Source organism: Pinus tabuliformis, chromosome 9 (genome assembly GCF_031772625.1).
Source record: "Pinus tabuliformis cultivar Carrire ecotype Pingquan chromosome 9, CPIR1, whole genome shotgun sequence".
Taxonomy (NCBI): Eukaryota; Viridiplantae; Streptophyta; class Pinopsida; order Pinales; family Pinaceae; genus Pinus; species Pinus tabuliformis.
In genome coordinates this window covers 705769036-705785738 of record NC_142307.1, presented here as the reverse complement: position 1 = coordinate 705785738, position 16703 = coordinate 705769036, and the positions used below count along the sequence as shown (strand labels likewise).

Below are 16703 nucleotides of genomic sequence, written 5' to 3'. Positions count from 1 at the left end.
AAAAGCCACAACATTATTGAAAGATGATTGGTTAGTGGACATCCAAAAACCACCACCTTATTTAAATAATATTGGTTAATGGTCATCTAGAAATCAACGTATTTTGGTTAGTGGTCAACCATAAACCACCAATTTCAATGGGAGATGGTTAGTGGTCAACAAGAAAAGTCAACACATAAAGAATCCAAAGCCCAAGCTTGGATCCTATTGTCACTGCTACAACACCTTCCAAAATTTTTTCCTACACCAAATTTCAGAGCCTACCTTGGTCTTGTATATTTTCATCGCAAACATTGAGATCCATTCCATGTGTTTTCTCTAAGTGTCTTGGTCCCTTTTGCAAGGAAGGAAAAGTGTCATCTTTTCACACGTTAACTGTCGCACAATGTGTATAATATTGTTTTGGTGGTTTCAAGGGGTTATCTTTGTGAAAATGAGTTTATCTAACCATGTAAACATTTTTCGCACTCATTCCCAAATTTTTAAGTACTATCGCACAAGTGTCGTCACAGTCATCGCAAAGTGTATCTTTGGTGTCGCACTTGTCGTAAGTCATCGCAAATTTGTCACACTGAGGGAAAAGTATTGTTAATATGTCATGGATGATCTATGTTGTTTTGTTGTCAAGTTTTCTAAGTGTGTAATCACAGTCAAGTCATATCATTGTTCACATTATCTCGCTAATCCCACACATAGCCAAATTTCAAAAATTTCCCAGCAACTTAGCCTCATCTGACCTTCCTCAACTATGAATTGCATAGTTCCAACCCTCAAGTTGCAACCCTACCCCTTGAAACTATGCAATGCATAGTTCCTTCCTCCCAGGACTATGCACTGTGTAGTTCCAATGTTCAATCATGGACCTTGGCCCCCAGAATTGTGCAATCTTCCCTTCTGGCCTATCCTGAATTGCACATTGCATAGTCTCTAAGATCAAACCCAGCCCTTGAGCTCCTAACCTATGAAATCACCAAGTATTCTCTACCTCCCATAACTATGCAGTTGGATGAAACAATGAAAATTCCCTCAGCCCAACTCATTGATTCTCAAAACTGTGTAATATTCCTACCCAGTCCAGCCTGAACTATGCATTATGCAGTCTCAAGGCTCAAGCTTCACCCTTTACTACCCGAGCTGTGTAATTTTGTATTCACTAAGCCTCTCCCTCAGCCTGCCACCTGGTTTCATCTCATTTAGTGGATCAACATGCACCATCTTAGACTAGGGGTTTATCGAATTGATGTCATCTCGTCATGAGTGAATTACATATGTAGGTACTCTATCATACCATAAAATGATGATGAAGAAGGAGATGGAGAAGGGAAACATGTTGAAATACATATTTGTAGCTGATTATGCAAGATGATCAATCAACAGAAGACAAAGGGACATCAGTTTGTGACTACATCTCAAGACTTGATATCATTGAATACTCCTTACCTCTAAGCCATAAGGAGGTGGATATAAGAGGATCCTCAGGAAGAAATGTAACAAACAACAACAACAATGGCTTGACATTTCCATGTCATCAAGCAGTCCATGTCAGTAGTGTCATGTCATATCATGTCATGAGTTTTCATATGCCACATCATTATTGTGGATCATGCAATTTCTTATTTGAAAATGTATTGTAAAGTGGAAGTCCAAAGGAAATGTACAAAAGATGAAGAGTCATGTAAAGTCAAAAAATCATAGGAAGTCAAAAATTCATGAGGGTATTCAAAGAGTCATGAGGTGAAGCATCACCCCATCGGTCATATATACACCCTCATTGTATGAGCAAAGGACTTTTCACCTTGGCTTCTCCTGCAAGGCATTAGAGAGATAAGCTAATTCTTTTGGGGAGAAAGGAGTGGCTCCAACACTCCACTATTGGGGCTAGTGGTGTTTGTTATATACATGTGTCTTGTGACTTTTACTTAATATCATAAGCCTCATTGTCAGCACATTCTTTCGGCATGGATTATGAATATTTGTAGGACTATTATGTGGATGTTTGTAATTCATGTTTGCTTTCATCTTTGCTAAAGTAGTTGAATTATTTCGGTTATTTTAGTACTTATCAGATTGAGAATGTGTTGTAATGGCTATTATAAGTGTTGCACCCGTGTTGACTATTCTGCTGGATGTTATATAGATCTTTCTTGTTTATAATGGTTGCAATGACCATCACATCTTTGTGGACTATTCCACTGGATGTTAGATGGATATTTTCTGTGTGTATGTGTGTCTACTAGGGTGGTACTATTACCTCTATCCTAGAGGATCACTTTCCTTTCCCTCCGCAGTAAAAGAATATTGACACACATACAGCCGAACAGACACCAGGCATACTCACTTACTAATTCGAGATTACTTAAGAATAACTCTCTTGTGATGAACTTTTTAGCCAAGAAAAACCTATAAGAATATATGGAAGCTAAGACAATATCCCAAATGGGGCTCCTATTCCAAACGGTGTGAGGTCTAATTAGGACTTTACATCAGGGAGACCCCTTTGGTTGACGTATTTCCAACACCATCAACAAAATGGAACTAGAAGGAGGGCCAGATGACAAGCTAGTCCCTTTGAGTTTGTTTTGGATCTCTTATTGTAAATGGCTCAACCTCAAATCATACTCCCGATGTTTTTTTCTAACCTGTCCCCCGGTGAACTTTCAATCCCCGATGAGTCTCTATGTGACTTGTCTCAACTCAAGTTTGATGGTGAGGATGATACGTCCTTTGTTGAGCATGCATCTCTTTTTCTTAAGTTCTGTGAATATTATGAAATTGATTGTGAAGATGTGGCTTGTATTGTTTTTTGCCTCACCCTTGAAGGTCGAGTTAGCCGATGGTGTCACACTCTACCACTTGCTTCCATTCATTCTCTTAACCATCTCGTTGAGGATCTTCATTTAGCATTTGATAGGTATGATTACCGAGATGTTTATAAAAGAATCAATCAACTTAGAATGGATCCTGATGAATTAGTTGAGGATTTATTTAATTGATTCCTTCACCTTTGTTATGAATTTCCTAAAGAAGATATGGATTGGAATTTCTTGAAACAAAAGTTTGATCGTTTGGTTCATCTTCTTTTTTAATATCCCAATTCTCCCATTCTATCAACCTATCAAATTTCATGAGCTAGAAGCTTGAACTGTCTCTCAACCTATCCTAAGTTCTCAATGATTGAACTACTTAAAGATCCCAACTATTGAGATATTCAAAAATACCTTTGAATATATATTCATATTCATTATATCGACTTTGTTCATCCATAAAATATGGTCATCATAGTTGCGTGTAAATTGGGTCCACATCACCACCAATCATCAGATGCCATGAGGAACCTAACTAAACCATTGCTAGATTTATGCTCAAATATCTATATTTTGGTTTCCTTACCCTTGATTAAAATGCAAGGAATTGCTCTTATAATTTAACTAAATGGTAATATTGAACTCAAACCTTTTAGGGTGATATGTCATGTGTGTTCATTAACAACTACCTAAGAATGCTCCTACATCACCACCATCACTCTTCTTCAAGGACAAAAGTGTAGGTTTTAACCCCGTACAGAAATTACCTGCATACGAATTCTAAAACACATAAAATAAACAATGTGAGAGCATAACACATAAAACACATATACACAGAGATTTTCCCCTGGATCCCAAAACTGGGAGTACCAGCTTGATTTTTCATTATGTTCCTTTCAATGTTATAATACATATTTATACATGTCGAAGCATCCAATACCATGGACCGAAAACCATCGCATCCAAAAAACATGTGTGAAAATCATGCACAAAACCATAGGTGGGTCCGCCCAACCTAACATAGGTTCCAAAACCAAAATTTTCTAGGGCGCTGCCCTGGACCCCATAAAGTGGGGTTGCCTGCACCCCTCAAACCCCCTGTGACTCTCCCCACTATGCAATAAGCGCAACAAAGGGGGGGCTCCACCCCCCTCCTAACCCCCCGGTTAACTACGTGGACTAGTCGTGGAAAGAATATAACACAACCCAACATTCTCCTACTTGTTGTTTTATGTCCACAGGGGACCACAAGAGAGCTTAGTCATTTATCCAGCTCTGCAACACCCATTGTTTCTCTACACCAAGAGAACTTCTCAGAGCTCACAGATTTCGTAAATGCATCTGCAATATTCTTCAAAGTGTCCACCTTTACCAGCAACATCTTTTTGTCTTCTATCATATCCCTCACAAAGTGATACTAAACATCAATGTGCTTTGTCTTTGAATGATATGTAGGGTTCTTTGCCAAGAAAATTGCACTTTGGTTGTCACAGTTTATCCTTGCCTGAGTGGCTGCCATGTATTCTGCCTCTGTAGTTGATAGTGCCACTATAGATTGTTTCTTACTCATCCAACTGACTGCACCTCCAAATAGGTTAAACACATACCCACTTGTAGATCTTATCTGATCCAGATCTCCAGCCCAGTCTACGTCAACAAAGCCATGAATATCCAACACTCTGTCCAATCCTGGTATTCCTTGGTAGCACAAACCATAATCGCTAGTGCCACGCAAACACTTGAAAACCCGCTTCACTATTGTCCAATGCTCATTTCCTGGTTTTGACATAAAACTGCTCAATACTCCCACTGCATGTGCAATGTCTGGTCTAGTACATACCATTGCATACACCAGGCTACCGACTGCACTTGCATATGAAACATGAGACATGTCCTCTTCTTCTTCTTATGTCTTGGGACACTGTGTAGCAGATAACTTTACACCTACAAGAATAGGAGCCTTCACCGGTTTACTATCCTGCATATTAAATCTCTGCAATATTGTCTCGACATACTTCCTCTGGTTTAACCAGAGCTTCCTCTTTGCCTAATCTTTGTTAATTTCCATGCCCAAAATATAGTTTACAGCACCAAGATCTTTCATGTCGAATTTGGAGGACAATTGGGTCTTCAAATCCTGGATAATTTCTTTGTCATTTCTAACCAGCAACATATCATCCACATACAAGACCAAATCAATAACACGATCACCAATTAATTTAAAATAGACACAGTGATCTGCTTTGCTTCTGGTGAAGCCAAGTCCCCGTATAAATGTATCAAATTTCTGATACCACATCCTTGGTGACTGTTTTAACCCATACAGAGAATTTTTTAATTTGCATACCAGATCTTTCTTACCCTTCACCGCAAAGCCTTCAGGTTGCTTCATGTAGATTTCCTCTTCCAGATCCCCGTGAAAAAATGTTTTCTTCACATCCATCTGTTCTACCTCAAAATCAAAAGTAGCAGCAACAGATAAAAGTAATCTAATAGAGGTTACCTTGGCAATAGGAGAAAAAATATCACTAAAATCAATTCCCGACACCTGGGAATAACCTTTTTCTACCAACTGAGCTTTATACTTCTCCACCTTTCGTTTTGCATTTGTCTTCTTCTTGAACACCCATTTACTGCCAATAGGTTTCCTTCCAGCCGGGAACTCCACCAGATCCCAAGCCTCATTTTTGTGCAAAGATGCCATTTCATCAACCATGGCCTCTTTCCATAGTTTTCCATCCTCTGAATCCACTGCTTCCTTCACAGTTCTGGGATCATCATCAGTGATAGATAAAGAAAAATTTGAACAGAAAGTAGATGGACTATACCTTTCTGGCTGCCTTCTTTCTCGAACTGATCTTCTCACACCCAAAGTTTATGGCTCTTCATCTTCTGATTCCTCCTCTACTGTAGAGTCTGATTCTTCCTCCTTTAGCTCAAACTCTATCTTCTCAGGTTCCTTTGGTTGAACTTCATGTTTAATAACATCTTTCACCTCTCTGAACACCACATCTCGGCTGTACACAACCTTCCTTGTTACTGGGTTCCAAAGCTTATAACCCTTTAAACCATCCTTATACCCAATAAAGATGCACTTTTCAGATTTACTATCCAACTTGGTTCATTTCTCCTTTGGAACATGTACATATGCATCACATCCAAATACCCTCAGATGTGAAAGAGAGGGTTTCTTACCAGTCCATACCTCTTGTGGAGTTTTATCCTCCAACGCTGATGAAGGTGATCTATTGACCAGGTAACATGTTGTCTCCACTGCCTCTACCCAGAATTCATGTCCTAACCCGGCACCACTGAGCGTGCTTCTTGCCCTTTCCGTCAACATCTTGTTCATTCTTTCTGCAACTCCATTTTGCTGAGATGTATATGGAGTAGTCTTCTGCCATGCTATACCACACTTCTTACAGAATTCTTCAAATTCCTTACTGAAAAACTCTCCACCGTTATTTGTCCTTGGCACCTTTATCTTCTTCTTTGTCTGGTTTTCCACCAGAGCCTTGAATTCTTTAAACCTGTCAAGGACTTTAGATTTCTTCTTAAGGAAATATATCCATTTATTCATTGGGAAGTCATCTATAAATGATACATAGTACACATACTTACCCAGTGATGGAACCTTCACAGGTCCAAACACATCACTATGCACAAGCTCTAATATATGTTTCACCCTCTTACCACCAAAGGGGAATTAACTCACCTGATTTTGCTTCCCATATACACAATTTTCATGGTAATCAAAATCCAAAGAGCTATTATGCATACCTTCTACCATACCTTTACCATGAAGTATTCGAAGGCCCTTCTCTCCAATATGTCCAAGCCTTTGATGCCACAGCATGGTCTTTTCTCCGAAGACTACTAGATTTTTTGCTCCACTTTCAGGAAACACAGAACTGTTGCACCCATCAACAACAATGCTACCTTGCAGCTTGTACAAAGTTCCAATCCGAACTCCCCTCATCAATACCAGTGCTCCCCGAACCATATTGCAGATATCCTTCTCAAACATTGTTTTTACACCTGCATCATCCAGCTTGCTTACAAAAATCAGATTTCTGGCTAACGCAGGAATATGTAGAACACTCAGAAGTGTTCTAACCCTTCCACCTTGCAACTTCAACTTTACTTTTCCGCGACCAATGATTCTAGCCTTCCTGTCATCCCCCAAGAAGACATCACCACCATCATATTTCTCATACTCGTAGAACCACTCTCTATGGGGAGTGAAGTGAAAGGATGCACCTGAGTCAATCAACCATGCCTCATGATCTACATGTGTACTTGAAGAAGCCAAGTAGACATCCCCACCTTCATCTGAGGTGGTTTCGCCTCTGCAGAAGGAGCATCATTAGATCCCTTTCCTTTATCAAGAGCTTTATATTTACAGTCCCTTTTGTAGTGCCCTTCCTTTCCACATTTCTAGCACACCACCTTTACAGGTTTTCCTGGAGATTTAGATCTCCCACTCGATGACTTATTTTTGTTTCTGTTCTGGGACCGTCCTTGTACAAACAAGGCATCACCATTCTGGCTCTCCATATTTTTCCATCTCATCTCCTCCGTCAGCAAGGATGAGACTATTTCATCAAATTGCAAGGCAGTTGCATTGCTACCTATTGCAATAACCAGACTATCCCATGAATCTAGTAGAGAACACAACAAACTAATGCACTTATCTTCATCTGAAATTTTGATATCAACAGACGATAACTGACTTACCACAGTATTAAATGCATTCAGATGCTCTGTCACCGAGTCTCCATCTTTCATCCTTAGGTTATACAACTTTTTCCATAGGAACAGTTTATTCACCAGAGACTTATATTGGTAAAAAGTCCCTAACTTGTCCCACAAAGCCTTAGTCGTAGCTTCCCCTGATACATTCAGCAATACTGAATTTGAGACACACAATCGTATTGTGATTTTTGCCTTCTGATCTAACTTCTTCCATTCTTCATCGGACACTCCCGTTGGTTTAGTACTCGGATCTACTGCGATCCACTGATCTTTATATACCAACAGATCCTCCATCTTAAGTTTCCACAACTCAAAACTTTGACCATTAAATTTCTTGATCTCTATCTTTCCACCGCTCGCCATCTTCTTTCACCACCAAAATCGAGCTCGCAGATCTCCCACTGAATAGGGTCTACCATAGGCCCGAGCGAAACCCCTCAGCAACAAAGGCATCCCCTTGAAGCCAAAACAGCTCTGATACCAAATGTAGGTTTTAACCCCATACAGAAATTCCCTGCATACAAATTCTAAAACACATAAAATAAATAATGTGAGAGCATAACACATAAAACACATATACACAGAGATTTTCCCCTGGATCCCAAAACTGAGACTACCGGCTTGATTTTTCATTATGTTCCATTCAATTTTATAATACATATTTATACATGCCGAAGCATCCAATACCATGGACCGAAAACCATCGCGTCCAATACCATGGACCGAAAACCATTGCGTCCAAAAAACATGTGCGAAAATCATGCAAAAAACCATAGGTGGGTCTGCCCAACCTAACATAGGTTCCAAAACCAAAATTTTTCGGGGTGCTGCCCCAGACCCCATAAAGTGGAGTTACCTGCACCCCTCAAACCCCCTGTGACTCTCCTCGCTACGCAATCGACGCAACGAAGGGGGGGCTCCGTGCCCCTCCTAACCCCCAGGTTAACTACGTGGGCTAGTCGTGGAAAGAATATAACACAACCCAACAAAAAGGATTGGTGTGGTAGTTGACCCAACCTCCACACAACTAATCCTCTCAAAATTACCTTCTAGTATACACTTCAGTAAAGTCAAAACATATTCTTCATGGAGTTGATATTATTTGACCACTTATTTAATAATGTCATAATTGGTCTTTGATTGTGATGACAGTTCGAGCTCACTGACGGATATAGTTATGTTTGTCTAGAATTTAACCTATTCTTCAACTTGGACCTTATTGAGAGAACTACCCATATGCGCTTATGTTAAGCAAAGAAAACGAAATGATTTCTCATAGTTTTCTCTATAACTCCTCAAAAACTTGTTAACATTTCATTTATTGATTTCAAAGTGAACTGATGGTTAGCAAACTCTTAAACCTCACATTTCTAACAACTTCATTCATGAAAAGTAAGAAAACTTTCGGTAAAAATCACATCATCAAAGTTTTGTCGACGTGTTTCGAACCATCGAATGTGGTTCATCATTAGGACAAGATGAAGAACCAGATCTTGGAATCAAGTTAAATAGATGAAGAGAAAAAACAATAGCATTTGAATAAATAAATAAACTATATATATATATATATATATATAATATTTTAATATAAGGAAATAATTGTTAGAATATAGATGTTAATATTGAATTAAGGAAAATGATTAATAAAAAGGAAATTTTTTAATGAAATGAATAACATATATATATATATATGTGTGTGTGTGTGTGTGTCAAACCTAAATAATCACAACAATAAAACAATTAATAAAATCAATATATAATATAATAAAATAAAAATAAAATATGGGTCAAACTTAAATAACAATTAATTATAAAAACTTAAAAATAAATAAAAATAATAAATGGTCATACTTAAAAAAAATAAAAAGTAGAAAGAAAGGAAGTAGTAGTAAATAAATAATAATTAATTAATTAAATAAATAAATCAATAATGAAGAAAATAAAGTAATTAATAATTTATTAGTAGTCAATAAAAATACAAATAAACAATAAAAATTAAGAAATTAGAAATATATATATACATATATATAATAAAAAAATAAAAAACTTGAGAAGAAATGGGAGGGATCCAACAACTGCTAATTTTCCAGTCATCATCTCTATTAAGATTGCTTGGTCTCCTTTCAATATCTATAGCTTCCCTAAACTTACGATGATGGAAATGATCTATCTTAGCAATGACTCGAGTGTCTTTAATGCAGATGTGGTGTTTTGTCTTTTATGCATCTTCTGTTAATGTTGAGGAGCGGTTCCTCCCATGTTTGATGTCTACCGCATGTTCCTGAATCCTCTCATTTACTGCACTGTCAGTTTCACCAACATAGGGTGTCCTGCATGAACAAGGGATTACATAAACACCTTTCATATTCTTAGGGTCCACCAGGTCTTTTACAGATCTTAGGGAACTTTGAATGGTGTTAAGGGGCCTAAAGGTTGAGGGAACCTTGTGCTTTCTTAGGATCCTTGCAATCTTGTCAGTGGTCCCTTGTATAAAAGGAAGATGTAACCCAGAAAACTGATCATTGGGTTCTTTTTTAATCTTGGAACCCCTGCTAACTTTAAGGAAAGCCCTAAGACATTGGAGCTTATTATAACCATTATTTTTGAAAACCTTGAGGAGATGGGTTTTCTCATCTTCAAGGTGACTTTCATCAAAAACTCTAAATGCACGAGTGGCTAAAGTGTTGAGAACACACAACTTCTGAGTAGGGAAATGATGGGACTTAGTGTGAAGATACTGCTCTGTGTGAGTTTTGTTTCAAAAGTCCTGGTGTGAAAATGAACCATCGTCCTTATTTGAAATAACAACGTCAAGAAAAAGAAAGCTCCCATTGATTTCACATTCCATAGTAAACTTTATGGAGCTAAACTGATTATTAAGATGCTGGAGAAAGACATCCAACTTATCCCAACCATGAGGCCAGATGAAGCAGGTAATATCCTCCAATGTTTTGGTTTGTATTGAGTTGAGGACAAAACTTTAGATTCAAAGTCCTCCATGAAAAGAGTAGCTACAACATGGGAAAGGGGGGATCCGATGGCAACACTACACATTTGTTCATAGAATTCCCCTTCAAAGCTAAAGAAAGTAGAGGTAAGACAAATCTCAACCAATTTAGCAGTATCAAGATCCATGATGCAGTTGATGACCTCAATGGCCTCATTGATGGGGCTATTAGTGTAAAGGGAGACCACCTCAAAACTCATAAGAAAATCCCCAGGCTCAAACCTTATACCCTTTAACTCTTTGACAAATGATGAAGAGTCTTTGACAAAGGAATTTGTAAGGCCAACAAGGCGTTTTAGCTTTTGGGCTAAATACTTTGCCAATAGATAGGTTTGCCCTCCTATAGCATTGACAATGGATCCCAGGGGAGCTCCCTCCTTATGGATCTTGGGAAGATCATAAATTGTGGGAGTGATAAGGTTACTCTCGATGAGTTTATGGCTCAAGGAGTTAACAATGCTACTCGATTTTATAACTAGAGCCACTTTTTTAGAGATCTTCTTTAAGGGATTCTCAGACACACACCTATACTATGGTACCACATACGTTCTTGCTCAAACGCACTCCAAACTCTCATGTTGTATTGTATATGGTTGATTTCTTAAAAGCAAGAGCTATTGCTCACAATTTGTTCACAAACTCCTCCAAAATATCATAATAATGTTAAATCCAAGTGATATCATTTTAACATTACCTTTACATTACATAAAAAATATGTTAATTTCTATGTCTCCTTAAAATAATAATAATTTAATTTGAAAGTCATAAGCAAACTATATATCAAATATATAAAACTTTACCAACAAATCTGACAAATTCATAATTTATTGTGATAACAAGCATCATGGTCATGGTGTAGATTATCAAATTTACTTACACTATAAAAATTCAAATTTAATATTATTCACAGTTTTAATATTGATGAGGAGATTTTGGGTTTTCATGAATTATATTTTATAAATGCTGCCCACTCAACTATGTAAAAAAAAAACCATGTAAAACCTCAAACCATTTTTATTTCCATGATATTTATAAACCAAGGCGGGCATTTCAATCCAGTAAAGCGGCATGAAGTTAGGGTGGCGAATGTGGTTCGTTTATTTAATATTAAAAAGTACCGAATTTCGGGGCGAAGCAAAATTCACGGCGGCGTCACAGGGATCGACCAACCCGCGGAGATATGTGATCGTCGCGGATGTGAAGCAGTGCGTCACGGCGGAATCATCGAACATCCGACGCCCCGGCCTGCGCACGCGGCATGTTTCTCGTCAACCCAAACTGACCTCTTTATTCCCGCAAATAGCATTGTATTAACTAGAAATTGTAAATTATAATTTATATGGAATTGTTTTTTAAATTCCAAAGTAATTTTATAACGTAAATATTTCAACTTTATCGAGTTTTAAAAAATCAACTATTTTTTTTATAAGTTTGGCAAGACTATATCTTCATTATCATGTCTAATATATTATTATAAAAATTGAACTGGTGACTTTACATTAAGGAGTGACTTAATAGAGTATCCGACCACTTCAGATCAAAGAGTGTTTTAACAAAACACCCAATCACCATCTATTCAAAACCACTTAAACTTTAAAAAATTAACTATTATAAAAATGAAAAAATTACATTTAATTGTTTTATAATTTTAATAATAAAATTTGTATTTAATTTTAAATTAATAAATTATACTCAATAAAATAGCCTAAAATTTTTAAATTGATAAAATAGTTATATGTTAATTTTTTTTGCAAGGTTAGGTAGAGTTTCATTTTCTATTTATATGAAAGCAAACTGAAACCACATATAGTTAATAGGTGGCCTCAACTTGCCCATTGGGAAACCAAGTCTGTTGGCCACCTATGCATATTGTAAGCCATCAAAAAATGAAAGTTATTGATCTTTCTACCCAACGATATATACATGACTATTTAAAAACCAGTGTATAGTCTTAGATCCCATAAGCATGCATATAAAAGAAAGCTAGCCACTAAAAAACAAAAACCTGAGCTATCATTGTGCTTAACTATTCTTTGAGGTCTTTCGGCTCTAACTCAACTATCTCGCTTGATCTTCAGGGCAATCTCCAAGTGCTTGTGTCATTTCAATAATACATGGAATGTGTCGTTGTGTACGGTACATACATGTGAAATTTTTTATTTGCAATAATGATTGACTGTTTTTAATGGAGTCGTTTATGGAGGTGGAGCAATTCCCTAAATGGCTAAAAGTAGCCGTTATATGGGAAAAAAACAAAAACAAAAAACTTATAGATGCAAAGCCCGAATCATGTTTTTGATGGTTGAAATAGATTCAACGTCTTAAAATACCTAAAATTATGAATTTTGATAACTTTTACTTAGATTTACAAAACCAAAAAAAACCTTAATTTTTGGACCAGCCGTTTTGAATAATATGTGGTTAAAGGTAGTTCCATCCGAAATTCTATCTAACACGACACTTTGGCCGCAGCTTCTGTCCACGGCCGCGGCACCGGAGAAGTGTTAGGTGCGGAAAAAATTGAAAATCCGATTGTCCCCGCTCCCATCATGACGCAATTGCCGAAGTCTTCCTCCCACTTCTCCGTCCCTCTCCGCTGCCAACTACATCGCCTGATAACAGTCACTTCCTGCGCAGCGCATCCCGCCTGCATGCACTGCACTCTGACGCCCCTTTCTCTTTATCGCTATCGTTTTCTTTTTTCTCACCCCCGTGACTTCCTTCGCCGCCCTGTGAGGGGAATGGTCATCGGCGTTATAATGTCAAGAGAATTCCTGGCTTAAACTCGGCTTGTAAATTTGTATTGGCTACTTGACCGCTATGCAGAAAAGCCCAATAGTCAAACACCCATTCACTAAATTTTCTTGAATTTCTGTCAGTCAGACTCGGAGGCGATCTTTACAGCGTCCGCCAGAACTGATTAGGTTTTTAATATTATTGTTCGCTTTGTTCGTTGGAAATTTGACATGGGATTATCTGCATTTAGTGTTCATGGCACAGTGACTTGAATTTGACAGGCATCCAATCGGTAAGTTCTTTGAATGTCCTCTTCTGCTTTTGCCTAGTTTGGCAGCCTGCATATTTGCTTTCTATTCCTGCATGGCCATCTCTAAAGATTTTTATAATTAAAATTCATGATGTCAATTTGTTGTTTCTTCTGAAGAAACTGTATGTCTAAGTTGATAAGATCAATGTTTTGGGGTGTATATTTCACTTATTATGAATTACATATCTTAATTGAAAAGACCAATGTTTTGGGTGTACTTTCCAGTTATTATGAACAATACATAAGTTGCTTGTATCTTGATGATGGTTGAAACAGTCACTAAAAACATAAATACAAGGTTTTTTCAAGGAAGAAAAAACGAATTGACAATCACAAATATTTTTTTTTCAAGGTTATTTAAAATGATTTAGTTTTTATTTACTGGATTTTTAATGAGTTTGGGATATATGCTGATGGGGTATTTTGTTAAAACATTTCTTGATGTGAATGGAGTTACTAGTTCAATTCCTCCCCCAATTAAAATGATATATTAAACATAATCAAAATATAGTCCTGCCAAAATTACAAAAAATTAATCTGATTTCCGTGTTTTCAATATTTTTATTGGGCAAAAACAAAATAATTTTTTTTTCAAAGTATCTTTATTAGGCAAGCTGCACATTAGATTTTCTCCAGTATCTTTATACAGCACGCTACACATTAGGTTTTCTATTAATACGATTTTCAGATTAATTCTACTAATTATTCTCATTGTTTAAGCAACCCATAAAATGCAAAAAAAGAATTCCATGCATTGCATCTTGCTCTCATGAATAGTACCTGTCGAACTTGGCCTATTTTCCAGATGGCATGCAAGCTTCAATCAGTACTGGCTGTTTAGGCTTCGCGATTCCTTCTTAGCTTCCCACTTTCTGCACCAGAATTCCGTGCCATATTGGGTTTGGAAATAATTTTACTAGAACATCCAACTTTCTTTACCTTTCTTGACATTTTGGTTTTTTCTTATAGGTATGATGTATGGTTTTTTTCTTATAGGTATGATGTATGTTTGGATTAAGAAAAATTAAAATGGTGGTGGTTTTTAAAGACATTGTTGTTGGGATTTCATTATATATCTGGATAAATTTATTTTAATTTGGAGTCTTTTGGTTTTTAAATAGTTTACATGTTAAGTAAGAGTAGATCGAGTAAGCTCAACACCACCACTTAGCTAATCTGTATTGATTAAGTCCTTCACCATCAGTGTAGCCTATATTAATTAACTCCCTGTAACCTGTATTGATTAAGCTCAAGGAGTAAGTGATCAGTAAATTTTCACTCCATCAGACGGTCTTAGCTTTCTGAAATTACCTTTTATTATTTAAAATAAACTTTTTAGACATTTTAGTAAAGACATTTGTTGCCTGACTACAAATGCTGAAAAAATTTCTGAAAATGGAAAAATAATGTAGAAAGTGTTTTCAAATTAAAATGTTTTGCTAGACATTTTAGCCATGGCATTTGCCTGTATTTCCTTTCATACGATGATCCAAATTTCAGTTGCTTTGCCGTGTGAAATGGACAGATGAAGGAGCGGCAACAGTGCAAGTCTGAACAGGATTCTCCACTAAATGCCTGCGTGAATCAATACGAGCGACGAGAATGGAACCATGTATCGCAGAGAATTATAAATAAAGGCCTGGACAGAGATCCCAAGTCCTGTGCAGAGAGCTGGAAGAACTACTTGAAGCCTGGAATTAAGAGAGGCTCCTTATCCGAAGACGAGCAGCAACTCGTGGTAAATCTTCAGGGAAAATACGGTAACAGGTGGAAGAAAATTGCGGGCCAAGTGCCCGGAACAACGGCCAAGAGGTTGGGCAAATGGTGGGAGGTTTACAGAGACAAACAAGACAAGCCCAAAGACACGGAAGAAAGAAGCAACACAGATTCTCCTAATCACAAAATTGAGGGGGGCAAATATGATGATATTCTTGAAACATTTGCAGAAAAATACATGCAAAGGCAAAAGCAATTGGCTACTCCCAGCAGCTGTAATTTACCATCTATTGCTGCAGTGCCTTCTGGGTCTAGCCCTCCCATCAGTCTGGGTCTGCCCACCAATCCAGCTCCCGATTTCATTCAGTTTGCCATCCCATCTGCAATTACACCTAGTCTCCCTCCATGGGTATCCAACAGGCCAAATTCAGCTCATGGCTTTGGCAACGAAACCCTAATTCCCAAGTCTTCTCCTAGGGTTTTAAAGTCCAGCCCCACATGCTCCTCGTCTCCTTCTGTGACACTTTCCCTTTCACCATCTTCAAGCACTCCAGTGGTATCCAACACACCTTCTGCCAGCTCATCATGGTTGAAAAATACCAGAACACTGAGTAATATAAGTGGGAGTTCTGAAGCTGCAAAAGAAAAATTATACAGAGGGAATTCACACATAGAAACTCCCTCTATGGATCTTGGCAGCAATTCTGGTACAGCAGACCAAAACAAGAATATTATACAAGAAATGTCTATGTTCTTGCAGCACTGCAGAGAATTGGAGGAGAGGCAACAGTCATGGTTGGTGCACAAGAAAGAAACTTGCTGGAGACTGAAACGACTTGAGCAGCAGCTTGAAGCTGAGAAAGCTCGTAAGCGCCGAGAAAAAATGGAGGAAATAGAATTCAAAGTACGAGCTCTGAGAGAAGAAGAAAGTTTGTATTTGGATAGATTGGAGACTGATTACAAGGAACAGCTCTCCAGAATACACAGAGATGCAGAGATTAAGGAGGGCAGAGTGGTGGAAATGTGGACTGCCAAACATGTCCAGCTCGCTAAGTTATTTGAGCAGATTGCCCATCGCCATGATCCTGGTAAATCCTCGAGTGAAAGCCATTAACTAACTAATTAGTTAATAATGGTCTTGCTTGCTATTGAGCCTGTATGTTGCAGAAGATTTTCCTTGGCCACTGTGTCATCGAATCGAATCTGCATCTTTGGATTTGCATTTAATAACGTGGTGCTACGTTTGAGAAGTGTGAAATGTTTTCAGGATGTTAATGTTTGAGGAATTATTAAAAAGATTAGGATGAGAGATTTTTTGGACTCCAGAAATCGATAGAGAGTTTATAAAATGAAGGCAGCGTATTCCATTAGAGTC

At 37.6% G+C, this 16703-nt stretch overlaps 1 protein-coding gene across 1 annotated transcript; it reads left to right on the top strand.

The window, feature by feature from the left end:
- The first annotated feature begins 15137 nt into the window (after positions 1–15137).
- On the top strand, positions 15138–16442 carry LOC149150634 (transcription factor AS1-like). The gene has a single exon (XM_089442883.1). It carries the CDS (start codon positions 15138–15140, stop codon positions 16440–16442), a length of 1305 nt encoding a protein of 434 aa, XP_089299009.1.
- The last annotated feature ends 261 nt before the right edge of the window (positions 16443–16703 follow it).

Bases quoted from the DNA above. Each gene is read 5' to 3' on its own strand.
- LOC149150634 (XM_089442883.1), top strand. From the start codon at position 15,138: ATGAAGGAGCGGCAACAGTGCAAGTCTGAACAGGATTCTCCACTAAAT.